We start from the raw sequence: 16,804 nt of genomic DNA, 5'->3' as shown, positions 1-16,804 counted from the left end.
GGGTTGATTTTGCATGGCCCACTGGTGTCTCAAGAAAACCAAAACAACAATAGAAACCTGGCCATGGGGATTGGAACGGGTGTTGTCTTTTCCCTTCCATGTGTTCTCTGTAGGAGGAAAAACATATTGAAAATCATCCTAATTGATCATTTTTGAAAAAACCATGTGGACATTTACATATCCAAAGGTGTAGCACCCAGGGTTTTAGTTGTAATACAGGTTGTAGCAAGTCAGGGTCGTGCTGAGTCTGAAATCCTCTTACTGCTTTTCCCTCACCATCCTGTCCTCTGCCTCCTCCTGTGCTGCTTATCACGGTAAAGGTTTGTCATTATTGCTAAGTCTTCTCTTTGCTTGCTGTATTCTGGTTTCTGATGTAAGCATCTCAGCTTCTTGCATTCTTTTTTTCCTGAATATGTATTGGGAAAGTGAGGTGATAGCAGAAGAGGGAATGTTTGAAGGTAGAGAGACAACAGGGAAGGACAGGGAAGGAGAAGGTAAGAAGGAAAAGAGGGAGCAGCACAGTCGTGCTGAGGTCACGGGGCCATGGAGAAGATGGGGGACACCAATGCAGGGTCAGGAGGCCTGGTCTCCAGGGCAGGTTCTGGGTTCCTGCCCATTCTCCCTCATTCCCTTGGTCCTGCAGACCCAATCCTAATCCTGAGTGCTGCCCCCATCCTTCTTTTCATGACCTCTTTTTCTCTCACTTGATGGGTAGCCTTACCCACACTGTGGCACTGAGTATAACTCCATGGGTAGCTTGTATTAGGTTGGTGTGAAAGTAATTGTGGTTTTTGCCATTGAAAGTAATGTTTCTGAGTCTGAGGATTTCAGACTCAGCAAGACCCTGCCTTGCTAAGACCTCCATGGCAGCAAAAGTTTTAAATGTAGGAAATAATCGTTTTTTTTTCCCTCTCTCTCTCCCTTTTTTTTTTCCTTTTTTTTTTTTTTTGGAGACGAAGTCTTGCTCTGTCCCCCAGACTGGAGTTGCAACCTCCGCCTCCCAGGTTCAAGTGATTCTCCGACCGCAACCTCCCGAGTAGCTGGGATTACAGGCGCACACCACCACACCCAACTAATTTTTGTATTTTTGGTAGAGATGGGGTTTCATCACGTTGGCCAGGCTTGTCTCGAACTCCTGACCTCAAGTGATCCACCCACCTTGGCCTCCCAAATTGCTGGGATTGCAGGCGTGAGCCACCTCACAAGGCCAGAAATCGTCATTTCTCAAGTGCCTGTCTCTCAAGACCACATTTCAGCTTCAGGACACATCTACCTTAATGTTATGTAATACCAGCATCAAACTTAACAAGGCTCAAATCACTCTCAACCCTCCCCCTGCCCCTCCCACCTCCCTCATTCCTGGAGAATCTCCCTTTGAAATACGTAGTTTTGTTGGGGGCACTGGGATTTTGCCTCAAGACCCTGGCTCAAATAACTGGTGTGCTCCATAGGTACCTTCCTCTCATTCTGACTCAGTTGCTGAGTTCTGGTCTCATCCTGATCTTCACCCTTGCTACTCCAGCACTCTTGAACTGCCTCTCTGTGTGTCTGACCTGCTGCTGTCCTGTTGGTCTTTCTAAAGCAGCTGCCTTTTGCCAATGGTCTAGTCTGGCTCCATAACCCGGATTCAAAACCCACAACCCTGGCTGCAATCTACTTCTCTTTCCTGATTTTCTTTTCCACTATATAACCACCAATCAAGCCCATGCTGTGCTACTCTCCTCTGTGCTTTTGGTACTCTGTTCTTCTTCCCTGAAGTTGCCTCTCTCCCATGCCCACCTGTGGAAATCCACCCCACCTGGCCTTTGGGCTGTGCCCAGAGGGAAGCTGCCTCAGGGCCCTTTCTTCACCTTGTTCATCCCTATTTGTTACCTGCATGGACCTTGGGGATCTGAACAAAGGATGATGAACGTGGGAATAAAGACAAAGACAAAGACAAAAGCATATATTTGGAAGAAAGGGTCACGGGGCTCCTTGCTTCTAGTTAACAAGAGCCCTGAGCTTTAGAGCCTTTCGCATTTTATTGGGTAAAGGAGATAGCGAGAGCGGGGGAGTGGTTGTCGGTAAGCTGCTTGATTTACAGCAGGCTTACAAGACTGCATTCTTCTGACAATAGGCTCTAGATATCCCAATAGATAGCCTCAATGAGCATAGCACCAGGGAGTGATTGCCCTCAGCAAACCTGGTTGTAGGTGCAGTTGTGAGTTTGCCTGCATCCTGCATTCATGGTGGCATTCATGATAAACAGTTTGCTGTTTGATCCTATAGCCTCCAGTGGAATGCTGAGTTGGTCACAATCCCTTTGGCCTTCTCAGCTCTCAACACCTATTAATTTTAACTGTTGGATATTCATATAGCATCTGTGTGCTACCCCAGGGTAGAGTTATTTGTGTTTAATTCTGTGTCTCCTAGAATATAATTTTTTGAGGAAGACAGTTTACATAAACCATCTTCATATTGCTCCAAAGCACCAAACGTTATGATTTCCACATGGTAGATGTTTAAGAGATTTTGTCAGATGGATGAAGAAATGCATAAATGAATGATGAACTTCGACAGTGGGCAGTCCCCTCCCTAGGCCTTAGTTTTTCCCTCTGTCTAGTGAGGGAGTTGGACTAGATGATCTTGAAGGTTCCTTTTCAGTCTGTCTCATATCCAGGCTTAATATTAATGAAAAGCTTTGAAATACCTCTTTGAATTGTATTACTATGTGTTCTAAATAAAGGAGGCATGAGTAGGAATTATATATATGAGTCATTGGAGTACCTTCCTGGCTCACAAACTTATTTTTTTTGTCTTTCCTAGGTTTACAAGTTGTCCTGAACTCCATTATAAAAGCCATGGTTCCCCTCCTTCACATAGCCCTTTTGGTATTATTTGTAATCATAATCTATGCTATTATAGGATTGGAACTTTTTATTGGAAAAATGCACAAAACATGTTTTTTTGCTGACTCAGGTGAGTAATGGGAATTATAGCTAACTTAATTTAAAAAATTTTTGGTTTTCCCCAAAGCAACTTTCATAGTTTGGGGAAAATCTAAAACAAAATAGGAAAAAAAATGCCCAATATACCAGCACGTTTACTGAGCCAGTTCTCAGTATGAGCTGTGTTCAGAATAGATGAGAATTCAGTCTCCCTTTCCACCCCGATTTCCTGTGTAATGTGTCCTGGCAAACAAGATGAGAGACCTCCAAAGTAAAAACATGAGGCAAACCAACAGCATTGTGCTGTCTAAGCCTAAGGAGGGTGCTGTAAGCACAGGTGCAGAGGAAAAGAGCCATGGATTCTGACAAGAGGAAATGGCAGATTCCACTAAGGAGGGAGCATCTGAAGGGAACCTTGAAGGACGAGCAGAATCCTGAGGCATCGCAGAGGGGGCGGTAGGGTGTCCCAGGCTCTGGCGAGGATGCTCACCTTCCCTGGCTTGGATTTCCTGATGTTTCTGTCCTGAGTGGTGCAGCCTGTTTGCTGTGTTTGCAGATATCGTAGCTGAAGAGGACCCAGCTCCATGTGCGTTCTCAGGGAACGGACGCCAGTGTACTGCCAATGGCACGGAATGTAGGAGTGGCTGGGTCGGCCCGAACGGAGGCATCACCAACTTTGATAACTTTGCCTTTGCTATGCTCACTGTGTTTCAGTGCATCACCATGGAGGGCTGGACAGATGTGCTCTACTGGGTAAGTACCCTGGGGAGAGCGTTTGTGGAGGGTTCTTTCCTTGGATAAGTGAGTTTTATGAGCTAGAGCCACTGGAGAGGTGGCTGGAAGAGAAACCCTGAAGTCAGTTATCTGGGAAGGGAAGCAGATGCTGTCTTTACCAGCAGCCTTCATCATCCTGCTCCTCGAGGGCCTTAGTTTCAGTTGCAGGAAGCTGCTGCACGATGTTGGCTTCTGGCTTTAGTCTTCCACTCCCCAGTGCTGCCTGAAGACCTGGTGCCAAGGGTGCCCAGTGGTCCCCTTTGGAGGAACTCCAGGAAGCCAGGGCTATCCTGATTCAACTCTTAAGAGAGCCAAAGGGTCACTTTCCAGGTAACGAGGCTCCTGGACTGCCACAGGCTAAAGTTAATCGTTTATACATCAAGGCAGGTTGTTCTACTAGATCCTAAAGGGAAGAAAGGGAATGTAAATCGGATCCCTTTAGTGCTTTCCGTAACTCAGTATAACCTTAAACCCAATGTGAGTGTCTCCCATGATAATATTTCCTGTTCTTGTCTTTAGTATTACCATAAATTGGCCCAGCACAAACCCTTAGCTGTCTTCTTTTCTATTTGAAGCTACAGAGCTCTGGCAGAAAGGGTAGGAATGGCATGTAGACTTCCAGGGCTGGTGGACCCATCCAGCCTGCCATGAAAACAGCTGGACCCTCTTTCAAGGCGGGGGTCTGATTCCTCTTGTCCCCAATAGAGCCAGAAAGATTTGCTACATAAAAATAAGTGCTATAGTATTTTAACAGCCATTTACCAGGGCTGAGTTTGTTTGTTAGAATGTAAATAAAGCTCACAGAAGTTTAGAAATTGTTTTCCATGGTATAAGAGTTGCTGGTAAAGACAGCTAACATGTAGATTTTGAGCCTAAATCCAAGTCCAAAGGGGAGTAACCAGGATTCCAATCATGAGTTGTTAAAACGAAATTAGTAATAAAGTACTTCTGAAGTCAGCAGCTTTTAGACAGAAGGCCTGTAAATTGAGAAGTAGCTTCTGATAGTTTCTAAATTTTAGATACTTTTTAGGATTTGCTGTTCCTCCATAACTTCAGAGACTGTAACAGATAATGGTTATAAATAGGTTTTTGCTTCCCTTCGCCAGCTCACAGGATTGTAGATGTCCCCATATATTTAATATTAGGCAAAGAAGGTATATTTTTACCTTTAGTCCCCGAAGTGAGTCTAGTTTGATGAGGTTTAAGCATCACCAACACGTTATATCTTGTTTTTCCTACTTCCCTTTCTTTTTCTGATTGTCATAGGAGTGAGAGAGAGAGAGAGAGAGAGAGTGTGTGTGTGTGTGTGTCTGTGTGTGTGTGTATGTGGGGGAGGGGGGTATGCACATCTGTTATTTATATTCGTAAAACAATGTCTTTTCATGAAGAAGAAGGAGGAGGGGGATGGTATTGGCTGAGCCAGGGGCGTGGCTCCCGTATGCAAGAGGGCCCTCAGGTTAGGTGAAGCATTCATTTTTGCTATTATTTCCTAAATTGCAACTTCTGGTCAGATTAGTTGAGATCTCAATTCCAGTCTTCCCTTGAAGTTTCTCATAAATAGAAAAAGCATCATCACAATAGCCCAAACTCTGATATTTCCCCTCCCCAGACAGTACAGAAGACAACATTTTGATTTTTAAAAAATCAAAATCTGTGACTCCTCTCAGCTTTGTTTTTCTCTCCATTGACATGGTGAATTGTCAACTGTGGATCCAACATACCTTGACTAATGAACAATTTTATACTTTATGTTATATTCCCGCACATCGATTCTCACAATTTTCCTGTTGCCAAGCAAGTGTAAAACCTGGGAGTAGATGATTAAAGGAGAGGGAACTTCAGGCTCCTGGAAACAAAAGTTTCCACTTGCTTTCCTGAGAAGGTTTAAATATCATCTAGGATGATATAATTATTATTTTTATTATTAATATGACAATCACATGGTTAATAATTTGACAGTATAATTGCATTCTCCATGAATTACACAGCATTTTTATTCTGGTGGAGGATCTCAAGTCGTTTATAAACTTTATCCCAGTCTATATCCCTTTATAGAAGATCTGGGATCTTGAAGATGGAGACAGTGGAGTAGAGACCATGGAACATTCCCTGGGTTCTACGGCAAATGGTTGTGGTCCTTGATCTAGAACAGAGGTCTGCAAATCTTTTTATAAGGGGCCAAATAGAAAATGTATTTGGTCTTGCAGGCTCCATGGTCACCTTGGCAACTATTCAGCCCTGCCACTATAGCTAGGAAGCAGCCATGGGCAATACATCAGCAAATGGATGTGGCTTTATTCTAATCAGACTTCTTTTATGGACCCTGAAATTGAATTTTGTGTGACTTCTCTGTGTCATGAAATATTTTGTTTTTGATTTTTTCCTCCACCAACCATTTCAAACTGTAAAAATCACTTTTAGCTTGAGGCCATATAAAAGCAGACAGCAAGCTGGATTTGGCCTGCGGGTCATGCTATGGGAACCCACTGGCCTAGACTAGAACCCAGCACTCTTTCCTTGGCATTCTTCCACCTGTCAGCAGTTTATGAATCCTTCCAGAACACTAGGGGGCAGCTAAGTAATGTCTTCCCGACTGTTCTCTAAGATCTTACTCTCTGAAACACATCAGGATTGTTTTTAATTACCTGTTGATTGTATTTATTAGCTCATCATAGAGACAGGCAGGGGCCAAGGAACCAAGCCTTCCTAATATTTCATGGGCCACAGTCAGCTGGAAGCCACACCACTGTGATACGTAGCAGAACATCCCTGCCCAGCACGGTGCCTGGCACCGAGCAGGCACTCAATAAACACAAGTGATGGGCATCATCCTTCAAGTGTACCAGGCATATTGCCTCATTAGTGTAGATGTGCCATGTTTGAATATCTATTTTTATCCACAACTAGGGCATAAAGGGAACATCTTGGGAGATAAAAAGAGATTAGATTTTAAATATTGACTACAAGCACATTTCTGAATCCTTTAGGTGTTTACATATGGTGGACAAAGTCTTTGCAGGGCATTGTTTTGTATCGAGTCAAGTTTATATTCAGTCAGCTTTCTCAAGCTCATTTATGCCTTGCTTCTCCCTAGCGTCTGGAAAATGTCTGGCAGGGTCTTGAGAAGGGAATTACGGGTGGGTCCAATATGTAGAAAGGCACACTTAGAAAGGACTATTTGGATGTGTGGGAAGTGGGATCATTAAGTTCTGGCGGAAAGAAACCTATGGTAGAGTTCTTTGATAAAGTGAGTTCCATAAATATAACTGAGCTGTTGTTTGACCCACATGTAAGTGTTTGTTGCTCACAGAGGCAGCAGGGTGTAGGGCAGGGAAAGAGTGCTTGTTTAGGCTGGTTGTGTGACCTGGAGTAGGTCATGGAACCTCTCTGGGCTTCTCAGGATGCAGAATTAAACTTACATGATTTGATTTTTCTCTTCAACTTGGAGGAAATTTTTTTCCCTTCAATTGAAAGAAGTTGTTTTTAAATGTGGGAAATAAAAAGTATTGGTTTCAGGAGACAGCTATCCAGATAATTTCTGGTGTCTTGCTTTAGCACTGAGCTCTTTTCTCAATGCACACTCCTACAGAGGTGCTGGCTGTCAGACCTTCACAAGAAGTACTCATGGTCAAGCTGACAATCTCCTTCATCCAGGGCACCTAGGAAGTTTCTCAATAACCAGCCGAGGGCTTGCCTTTTTATTATTGCATGCTCTGGGGAGTTAAAACCAGTATACCAACTTTCCAGAAGTGTTTTCAGCAGCTAGAAAAACAGCCTTGCATTGGTCTATAACTTGAGACATGAATATGCATTTCAGCCTTTTATTTTTATTTTGTTTAATTTTTTTGAGATGGAGTTTTGCTCTGTCGCCCAGGCTGGCGTGCAATGGCATGATCTCAGCTCACTACAACCCCTGCCTCTGGGGTTCCAGCTCCCAAGTAGCTGGGATTACAGGTCCTTGCTACCACGTCCAGCTAATTTTTGTATTTTTAATAGAGACGGGTTTCACCATGTTGGCCAGACTGGTCTTGAACTCCCAACCTCAGGTGATCCGCCTGCCTTGGCCTCCCAAAGTGTTGGAATTACAGGCATGAGCCACTGCACCTGGCCCATTTCAGCCTTCTAAAAGAAGGAAAACTGAAGCTAAAAGGAAAACTCCTGGGCACCAGATGATACCCCTTGATGACTTTGATACAAGATTTTAAAAAATTTATCTAAATTGAAGTCCTTCAGTGGAAGCCAGTTTCTTCATTGTTGATAAAGACCATATAGGCAAAATCCCAAGCAGTCTTTCTTTTCATGTGGGTATTTTTGGGAACAGCGTGCATGTTCTGATTTTTCTTTTGTATATGTTAAGATCTAAGAAATGCTTGGCTCTGAAAAGGGACTTGGATTGAGAAGGGTTCACTGGGAGCAAGACTGGCTCTCAGAGCTGAAGCTTGTCTCTTTTGCCCCACCTTCTGACTTCGAGATTTGGAATCTCCAGTGGACTGTGTTCAACTCCAGCCTTTCCCTCCAGGCCTCAACTGTCATTCCAAGTGATACTTCTGATTTGAGCAAATGTGAATCTGATGAACACCTACTCCCAAGAAATTAAAGGGTTTTAAATTTTTTAAAGGAAAATTGTCCCTCCTAAGTGGAGAAGACAGCCGTTACTAGAGCCATTCTCTGGAACAGCAGACTGAGGCCTGAAGGAGGGTTGGTGAAGCAGATGGCTAAGCAGATGACGGTTGCTGGGGTCACAGAAGAGTGAGGTTTCCTGATGGGAGCACTGGACCTGTCCGCCCTCCTGTCACCTTGATGGGCACCTTCTCCCCTGCTGTATGCACCTCTGTTCCAACCCAGAGGGAAACAAGCCCAGATGGGGCTCTGTCTCAGGTGCTGACCCAGGCCAGGCACAGGCCACCACACCAGGCAGCCAGTGTCTTCTTCATCTATGGGGTTTTCAGTAAGTTTAGTGGTATAGTTGCTCAGGATGAATTACCCTCTGCCTTCCTGTTGAAATTAGTTTATCCAACTTAATTAGATCAACAATTGCAGCCACGGCCCAGGCTCGTTCATTACTCTAATTGCCAATGTAAGATGTGCAGACTGATATGAGTTCTGTTAAGCACATCAGTTTTCATGTGGCCAAACAGGTGTTTCATAAGGGATTTAATGCCCTCTCCCTAGACTTCAGCAACAGATGTTAGGTAATTTTTTTTAATGTTCACTTTCCCTATTTGGCTTCTGCATGAGGCAAACATTGTGAAGTGCACGAGCCTCATTCTATAAAGCTAAAACCTGGAGCCAGATCATGTGCAAAAAAGCACAGGCTTAACACCCTGAGGGCTTGCACCTGCAAGGCAAGAGAGATGGCTCTATCCAGACTGTTCGCAATTCCTATTGGCTGGAAATCTGGGTGTTATGGCAGGGTCATACCTTGGGTCATCCATTCTGTCCCCTGACTGGTCCTTAACACCTCCTTCCTGGGAAAGGTGTTTGCTGAATTTAACACTGACCTGTGCTGGTGGAAAGTTCCATCCAGCTGTGATCCTTAAAGCACCTGTTTGCTCTAGCTTCCTTTGGCAGGATCTGCCAGGAAGACTGTGTCTGAGTGTGCAGCATGAGCTTGTCCAGGAGTAGGGGAATGGGGTTCCTCAGGCCACACCCTTTCACCTCGAAACCCAGTCAGCTCACAGCTGGAGCCAGTCTCCCAGGGGGGTCATCTAGATCAAAGCTAAGTGTGGAGAATAAGGGCTGCTTCTCCTTTCTGTGGGTTCAGCTAAGAAAAAGCCCATTCGGGCCAGGCGCAGTGGCTCAAGCTTGTAATCCCAGCACTTTGGGAGGCCGAGACAGGTGGATCATGAGGTCAGGAGATTGAGACCATCCTGGCTAACCCGGTGAAACCCCGTCTCTACTAAAAAATACAAAAAACTAGCCGGGTGAGGTGGCGGGCGCCTGTAGTCCCAGCTACTTGGGAGGCTGAGGCAGGAGAATGGCCTAAACCCGGGAGGCAGAGCTTGCAGTGAGCTGAGATCCGGCCACTGCACTCCAGCCTGGGCGACAGAGTGAGACTCTGTCTCAAAAAAAAGAAAAAGCCCATTCTGCAAAGAGCCCCTGACTATATGTCAGCTAGTTGACCTTGAAAAAATTCTTTTTTGCATTCGTTTTGCTGCATTCATTTTGTTTGCACTCACAGGTTGCAATAATCCAGATATAAAGTGGGTTTGGTTTCCTTGGGTAGGTTGGCTTCCAGTAGAAGGTTATTTTAGGAGTTTTTAAAAAGAGTTTATAGAGTCAAATGGTGCAAGTTTGTCTCTATAATTAAGACTTTTCCACCATCACAAATTTTAAACACAAAGTCTAAAATCTTGGGCAGTATAGAAAATAGGTTCTAGCTAAGCACTAGTTTTGTCCTCTACCAAGACCTTTCCTGAAAATCACGTATCAAGACAGTTTCCTGTAAGAAAAAGCCAAATCCCAGCTGATTTTCCTTCCTGGGGCCAAAATCTGCTATTATTCGGCTTGAAAGCCTTGATAACTCTGTGTGTGTGTGTGTGTGTGTGTATTGGGAATATGTGATGAATGTGTGTTGGCTGCTGTTGTCTCTGATTTGGTTACTGTTGTTTCTGATTTAAATCTAAGTAAAGTTTAATTAAATGTATAGAATGCTATCTCTAATGTGACCCTCTCTCCTTACTGAATTCTCTTACTAACCCACTCCTATGAGACCATCTTATTTCTTGCAGATGAATGATGCTATGGGATTTGAATTGCCCTGGGTGTATTTTGTCAGTCTCGTCATCTTTGGGTCATTTTTCGTACTAAATCTTGTACTTGGTGTATTGAGCGGGTAAGCTACACCTCTTTCATCTTGAAAGCAGAGTCCTGAGGACAGTTGCCAAGACCACACAGGCTTTGCTGGATGAGGGCCGCCAAGAGGGTTTGCCAGACATTTTATGTGTCCTCTGAGATGCTTTCTTTTCTGCTGAGGCTTCCCAAATCAAGCTGTTTCCTGGAACCTCACCAGGCTTCATGAAGGAGAACTATAGAACGATTATTGACCAGAAATTAATCAGCATTGTTGCTTGAGATTTAAACAATTTCCATTGCTTGCCCTTTTTTGTCTGTTCTAAAATGAGATACATTTATAATTGCTTTATTTGTCTGGATCCAAATAGAATGCAGATTAATTGTTATAAAATGGTTGCAAAATGAGCTGGATTGGGTGGGCTTTTGGTAGGCCCCATTTGTAGATTTCAGCAGCTGAGCTTGTCCTTATTTGCAGGAAAAAAAAAAAAGAAAAAAAAAAAGGAAGGACCTAGGCCCAGTCCCTGTCCTAGGAGCACTAACCTTCAGCAAAGCACTGAGAGGTCTGGCAGCTGCAACTGGGGCTCTGCTCTTTAGCAAATGGGTAACTGATAACTGATCTCCTTACATTTTACAGGTAAATGATGCGATAGGATGGGAATGGCCATGGGTGTATTTTGTTAGTCTCATCATCCTTGGCTCATTTTTCGTCCTTAACCTGGTTCTTGGTGTCCTTAGTGGGTAAGCAGTTGGATCCGTGTTTCACCTTCTCCTGCTGCCACGTGTGAGGCAACTCTGCGTGTCTCCCAGCTGCTCCCTGACAGCTTCTCTGCATGTGTTTGGACTCTGATGGCCCCTCAGTGTGTTGCTTTTGGATTGAACTGTGATTCTTTCTCCCTGTTTCTGTCTGTGAGATTCTGTGTTTCCGATGCTTGCCAAACACTGTTAATTTAATGAAAACGTTCCCCCGAAGCCAGTCGTGTTAGCATGTGAATGTGTAGAGGTGGATTACAAGTGAGTTAAAGGAGTTCCAGCCTTGGTCTCCCCAGGAAAGAGGCTTTCGTCCCTTGTAATTTTGTGTCTATTAGTACATAACCTGGCCCCTTTAGGTCACCACAGTGCATTATAAATACTTCCAGGGGAGTTTTAGATTTTACTGTGAAGGAGAAATAAGCCTCAAGCACATAAATACTGTACAGTTTCAAAATCTGCCTCAGATTGGGATTCTTTATTAGCTTGGTTTTCTAGTGCTGTCACTGTGAGAACTGTCCCTGTGATTCAGTTTTAACCATAACCTATAGAATCCTTCTCTCAATGCAGAGTGATGATCGACTTTTGTGCACACGTTTCCCATGGCCTTACAGAGACCGCATCATTCAGTCACCGTTTTTGAAGTTTACGTGTTTATCACTTCCTCTCTATGGATTGACTCTCCACAAAGAGGCTGTAGCAGAGACTGGCCTGGAAAGGGGACTCCTTATGTTGCAGGCTGTGCCTTGCCTGTAGCTGGAGATGCCATCCCAGAACCCTTGTGGTCAGCCCTGCATCCATACCGCCTCTCAGACACCCCCAGAAGGTGGGGTGCTACAGAGAAGGGAGCCGGGGGCTGTCTGGCTCTCTCACAGTCAGCTCCTTTATATAGCCATTGCCAGGATGTGGGGGGCAGGCAGGATACCAGGAGGCCCAAGAGGGGCCCATGTCTCCCAGGGGAGCCTCTGTCACTGCGCTGCGCCCAGGCATCCTCAGGAAGCAGTGTTGATGGATTTGATTCCAGGCGAGTTTATCTCTTCCTCACTCACTTTATCTTGCTCTTTCCGAGGCTGTATCTCGGGGAAGTGATGTCTTCATGTATGCTGAGTTAGTGAAAAGGCTTTAATCGCATTTTTGGAAACACTGCCTTTTCCAGAGCAGAAAGCCGAGTGCATTTATCCATCTTGGCTTCCTTTCTGCATCTTCCGTGCCCTGGATTGAATGTAGTCAGTTCCACACCAGGGATGCACACTGTCACAGGAAGTCCCTATGTAGAGATGGCCCCAGGGGCCACTGCCCCCCAGAGAGAGAGGTGGTGGCTGGGGCCACATAACCCTCCCCTGCCTCAGCCACCTGCTGTAGATGAGTGGCTCCTCAAGCCTCAGGCCCTTTCACCTCAACGTGAGAAGTGTCTTTCTCCTAGTAAACCTCAGCGGCCTTAGGCTAGGGTTGGACATGTGAGGGTGGTGTCTATTCCTGGAGAAATAACATCGTGTTTGATTTTGCCACAGGAGCTTCCTGTACAAGGTCAGCAGCAATCCTGGTGTGAATTCCTTGGTGCCTCATGTCTCCTAAACCCAGCTAAACTGACGGAGGCCATGGAAACCACTAATTTGAACAGTGCCGGTGACATGCCTTATCTTTTAGCTTCCCCAGGCAGGAACCATTGCCCCAGCAGGCATGATGAAGCAGAGGCAGGAGCCAGATCGTGAGGTGCTTAAAAAAAGAAAAGAGAAAAAGATGGGAGGCGGGGCTTCCCACTATCACAAATGGGGGTTAAACCTGCACCTCCGTGGGAGGTACCCAAAGCTGGAGGATAAAAAAGGTACACTCCTTCATGGAGCAACCGGTTTACTCAAATATATTTTGGGGGAAAATAATTTTTTAAAAAAAATATTTTTTCATCAAAACAAAACTTAGATCCCTTATGAAGGAGACTGGAAATGACACATGAAATTATAAAAGAAAAACCCGAGACTTCCCAGCAATTCTAACTGTCAGTGTGTGTTGTGCTCAGACCCCTAGGGGCTGCCCACGACCTCCTGTCTACTCCCCCAGAAGGCCTCTGCTAGGGCTGGTTTGGGTAAAGACAGAACCATGTCTGCAAAGCACAGCCTCGCAGCTGTGTTCCTGATTTGGCCAGTATTTCCTGAGATCCTGTAGAGTGCCCGGCTCTGGTCCAGAGGCCAGGGGTGCCAAGATATCTCAGACACAGACAGCGGCCTTGTGCGTAGGCATTCATTATCTCATGGGGTAGCCTATTTTGAAGCAGTGCAGGAGGGCACATGTTCAATAGAGGTGCAGACCCAGAGGCTCTGTGAGCTGCCCTGGAGAGATGAGGAGGCATCTCCCCTGGAGACTGACGAGGGGCTGGCATGCCTCCACCTCCGCCCCCGCAACCACCGCCTTCCCTCTCTGCCTGCTACTCCCCTCTTACTTTCCCATTGATATTTTTGTTGTTGTTAAAGCAAATTATTATTATTTTTTGAATGTTAGCCTCAAGAGTCTTCATAATTTTTTAAGGGAGCACTAGAGAGGTACTGCCAAACCAGAAGGATATAAATGTTGAGAGGAAGACAATTTATGTTGCATAGACCTCGGGGGACTGTCAGACCAACACAAATGTAATCCCCTAAGCACTGAATTAAAACGCCCTCATTTTAAAAAGGCTGGTCGAGACCATGTGATTGCCTTCTCATGAGGAAATGTTAGATGGTGCTGTGTGTCTTCAAGTCTGTCAGCCATGTGGAAATACCTGTATCTGTTTCTGCTCCTTGGCTCCTTCATGTGTGTGGCCATGCCATCCTATTGTATTCTTGAACAGACGTTAATTTGCACATTGGATTTGGTGTTTATTTGCAAAGTGTTGATGATTTGGGAAAATCTTTGGTTTTATAACGTAGTCTTTTTTCCCTCAAGGTAAGTATGAAGTTTATGAACTGTAAACCCTATGCAGCCATGCATGAACATAGATGAATACTTCCATCTCTCGTCACAGTATTCTGTGGGAGGGGCTGAGAATGTCTATGACTAATGTTGCAATTTAACCTTAAGTTGTCATTGAGAATATGCTCCCATTATGACCAAGAATCGGAAAGAATGTCTTCTTTAAGTCTGCAATTCAGACATATTACACGTGGCCTTCTAGAAGTTTGGCAATTTTTCACTTTTCAAATTGTTCATTGAACCCCCTTTTGAGGTTTTCATCTTTAGAATCATGCTGGATTCCCAGGGTCATGGGCGGTAGGCTGGTTGACTCTGCCTCCTTCTCCATTTTAGGACCCACCTGCCACCAGCCATCCACCTATGGTGGGGGTGTCTGAGCTTTCAAGATGCGGGATGCCCTAGGCTCCCAAGATGTGGCTCCAACCCCCAGGAAGGGGGCTGGAAGACTTAGATTCTGTCCTGCCAGAGTCCCACGTTCACTCTGGGACTTCACTGAGTTACCCTGAGCCTCAGTCTCTTTGTCCTTCAGGATGTCAGAGATATCCTGTCTTGCCGTCTCCCACACGGGGTGGTTTTCAATCAGCTAATGACTGTAGAAGTCCTTCTAAAAATACATAAAGGGGTTTTCTCATTTAACATATTCTTATCTTAAATCCATGGATGTCCCCCACTCGCCTCACTGGGTTAGGTAGGAACAGTGCAGGGTACTCTTTGGAAATTCTGGAGTGTAGCATTTTCTGGATATCCCAGCAGGTGGCCACACTTTACACACACATCAGTGTTGTACTCAGTGTCACCCAAGAAGGGGTGGCTCTGGAGGATGTGGAAGCACTGTGTCAGCTGCAAAGTATTATGCAGGCCTAAATCATTGTTATTAAAGTTATATTTGACAAGGTTTTTTTGCACAAATTGAGGGGAATGGTATTTCTATTACGTAGTGGTTAAGCACACCAGCTTTAGAATCAGACAACCAAGTCTTGAATGTTTGTTCTACCTTTTCCAGTTGTGAGATTTGGGGCAAGTTATTTACCTCTTTGCGCCTTACTTTCCTCATCTGTGAAATAGAGCTCATCACAGTACCAGCTTTGTGAAGTTCAGTGAGGACTCAGTGGGCTGAAGAATGTAGAAGGCTTGGCCCGTTGAAATTATGGTAGTTCAGGAAGGGTGCATCTCTTCCTGGATTTGATGCAAGAAAAGAATTGAATCAATTCAGTCCTTTCAAACTAATTAATAATAGCTGGCCAAGATAGGTCTGTGTTAGTGAAAAGCCCAAGTTATATTTTAAAAATGTTTTATTATATATATAATGACATAAGGCACTGCTGACTAAAGGATATTACTGCATAAACCCCCTCCTGGGCTTGCTTCAAAGAATAGATTAAATTTATAATCTGCTTAGGAATTCAAACCTTTGGTTTTGGCAACATCTTATGAAAAATATTTGAAATACTTTGTTAAGTAGATCTTGTATATTGTTAGTCAATAAATGTTGTTATTAAACCCACTCTTATGATATAAAATTGAATGTAAACCCAGCCCAGGTCTGTAAATTCAAAATCATACAAATGCAAATTAATTTGTATTCTTGGTGTTCCAGTAAGTTCCAGATCCTACGAGATCACAGGTATCATTTTAAATCAATCCAATTTTGTATTACTGTATGCCTATTTATCTTTAGAAGTTTAAGGGAACATGGATGAAGCGAAGCATTATGGAAAACTGAAGGCGATTTTCAAACTAGTTTATCTTTTTGAATCTCACGTCCTACATTCCATTCTGGCTAATCGGATGCCAGGGGCCTAGACAAAGACTCAGGCATGGCTACATTTAGGAAGCTTTGGTTTCCTAAAGCAAAGATTCATGGGATGGAGAGTGTGAAGAGGGAAGATGGTGCCGGTGCCAGTGCGCTGTGGACTGACTGTACCAGAATTTTACATAATGGAATCAGGTTTGGTCCATTTAAATTCATAGTAGTAACAGCCAGACAGTCTCTGATTTCTTCTACTTGAATGGCGGCTCAAGAGGCAAAACACACCAATAGATAGTAGTTGTATTACTTGTGAATATTTTCTAAGTGGAGACGTATCCTCTGAGAATAGGCATTCTTATACATTTTTCGTGACTGAGATTAGATTTTTCTCTCATTTGGCTGGGCACAGTGACTCATGCCTGTAATCCCAGCACTTTGGGAGGCTGAGGCAGGTGAATCCCCTGAGGTCAGGAGTTTGAGACCAGCCTGACTAAGGTGGTGAAACCCTGTCTCTACTAAAAATACAAAAATTAGCCAGGCATGGTGGCACATGCTTGTAATCCCAGCTACTTGGGAGGCTGAGGCAGGAGAATCACTTGAACCCGGGAGGCAGAGGTTGCGGTGAGCCGAGACTGCACCATTGCACTCCAGCCTGGGCAACGAGAGCAAAATTCTGTCTCACAAAAAAAAAAAAAAAAAAAAAAAAAAAAAAAAGAAGATTTTTCTCTCATTCAACACTTTACCAGCATCTACTGATAGAAAATGGACAATTGAATTTCCTCCAATATATATACCTCTGATATGTCTGCATTGTTAAAGAGTAGGGTAATTGCTTACAAAATTGAAAAGGTTGTTAGTGGGGTCC

At 44.3% G+C, this 16,804-nt stretch overlaps 1 protein-coding gene across 15 annotated transcripts in view; it reads left to right on the top strand.

The window, feature by feature from the left end:
* CACNA1D (calcium voltage-gated channel subunit alpha1 D) overlaps positions 1-16,804 on the top strand; it is a 327,018-nt gene that overhangs the window by 171,385 nt on the left and 138,829 nt on the right. For 8 of the 15 annotated variants that reach the window (XM_021934314.2, XM_021934311.2, XM_021934308.2 and 5 more), the window contains exons 6-8: positions 2,806-2,958; positions 3,484-3,680; positions 11,131-11,234. In XM_021934314.2, the coding sequence (XP_021790006.2) occupies positions 2,806-2,958; positions 3,484-3,680; positions 11,131-11,234 (454 nt within the window). Of the gene's footprint in view, positions 1-2,805; positions 2,959-3,483; positions 3,681-10,432; positions 10,537-11,130; positions 11,235-16,804 lie in introns of all 15 variants that reach the window. The other 7 variants (XM_021934312.2, XM_021934310.2, XM_021934309.2 and 4 more) reach the window with 1 other exon arrangement.

Source organism: Papio anubis, chromosome 2, assembly GCF_008728515.1.
Source record: "Papio anubis isolate 15944 chromosome 2, Panubis1.0, whole genome shotgun sequence".
Taxonomy (NCBI): Eukaryota; Metazoa; Chordata; class Mammalia; order Primates; family Cercopithecidae; genus Papio; species Papio anubis.
This window is presented reverse-complemented; position numbering and strand designations above follow the sequence as displayed.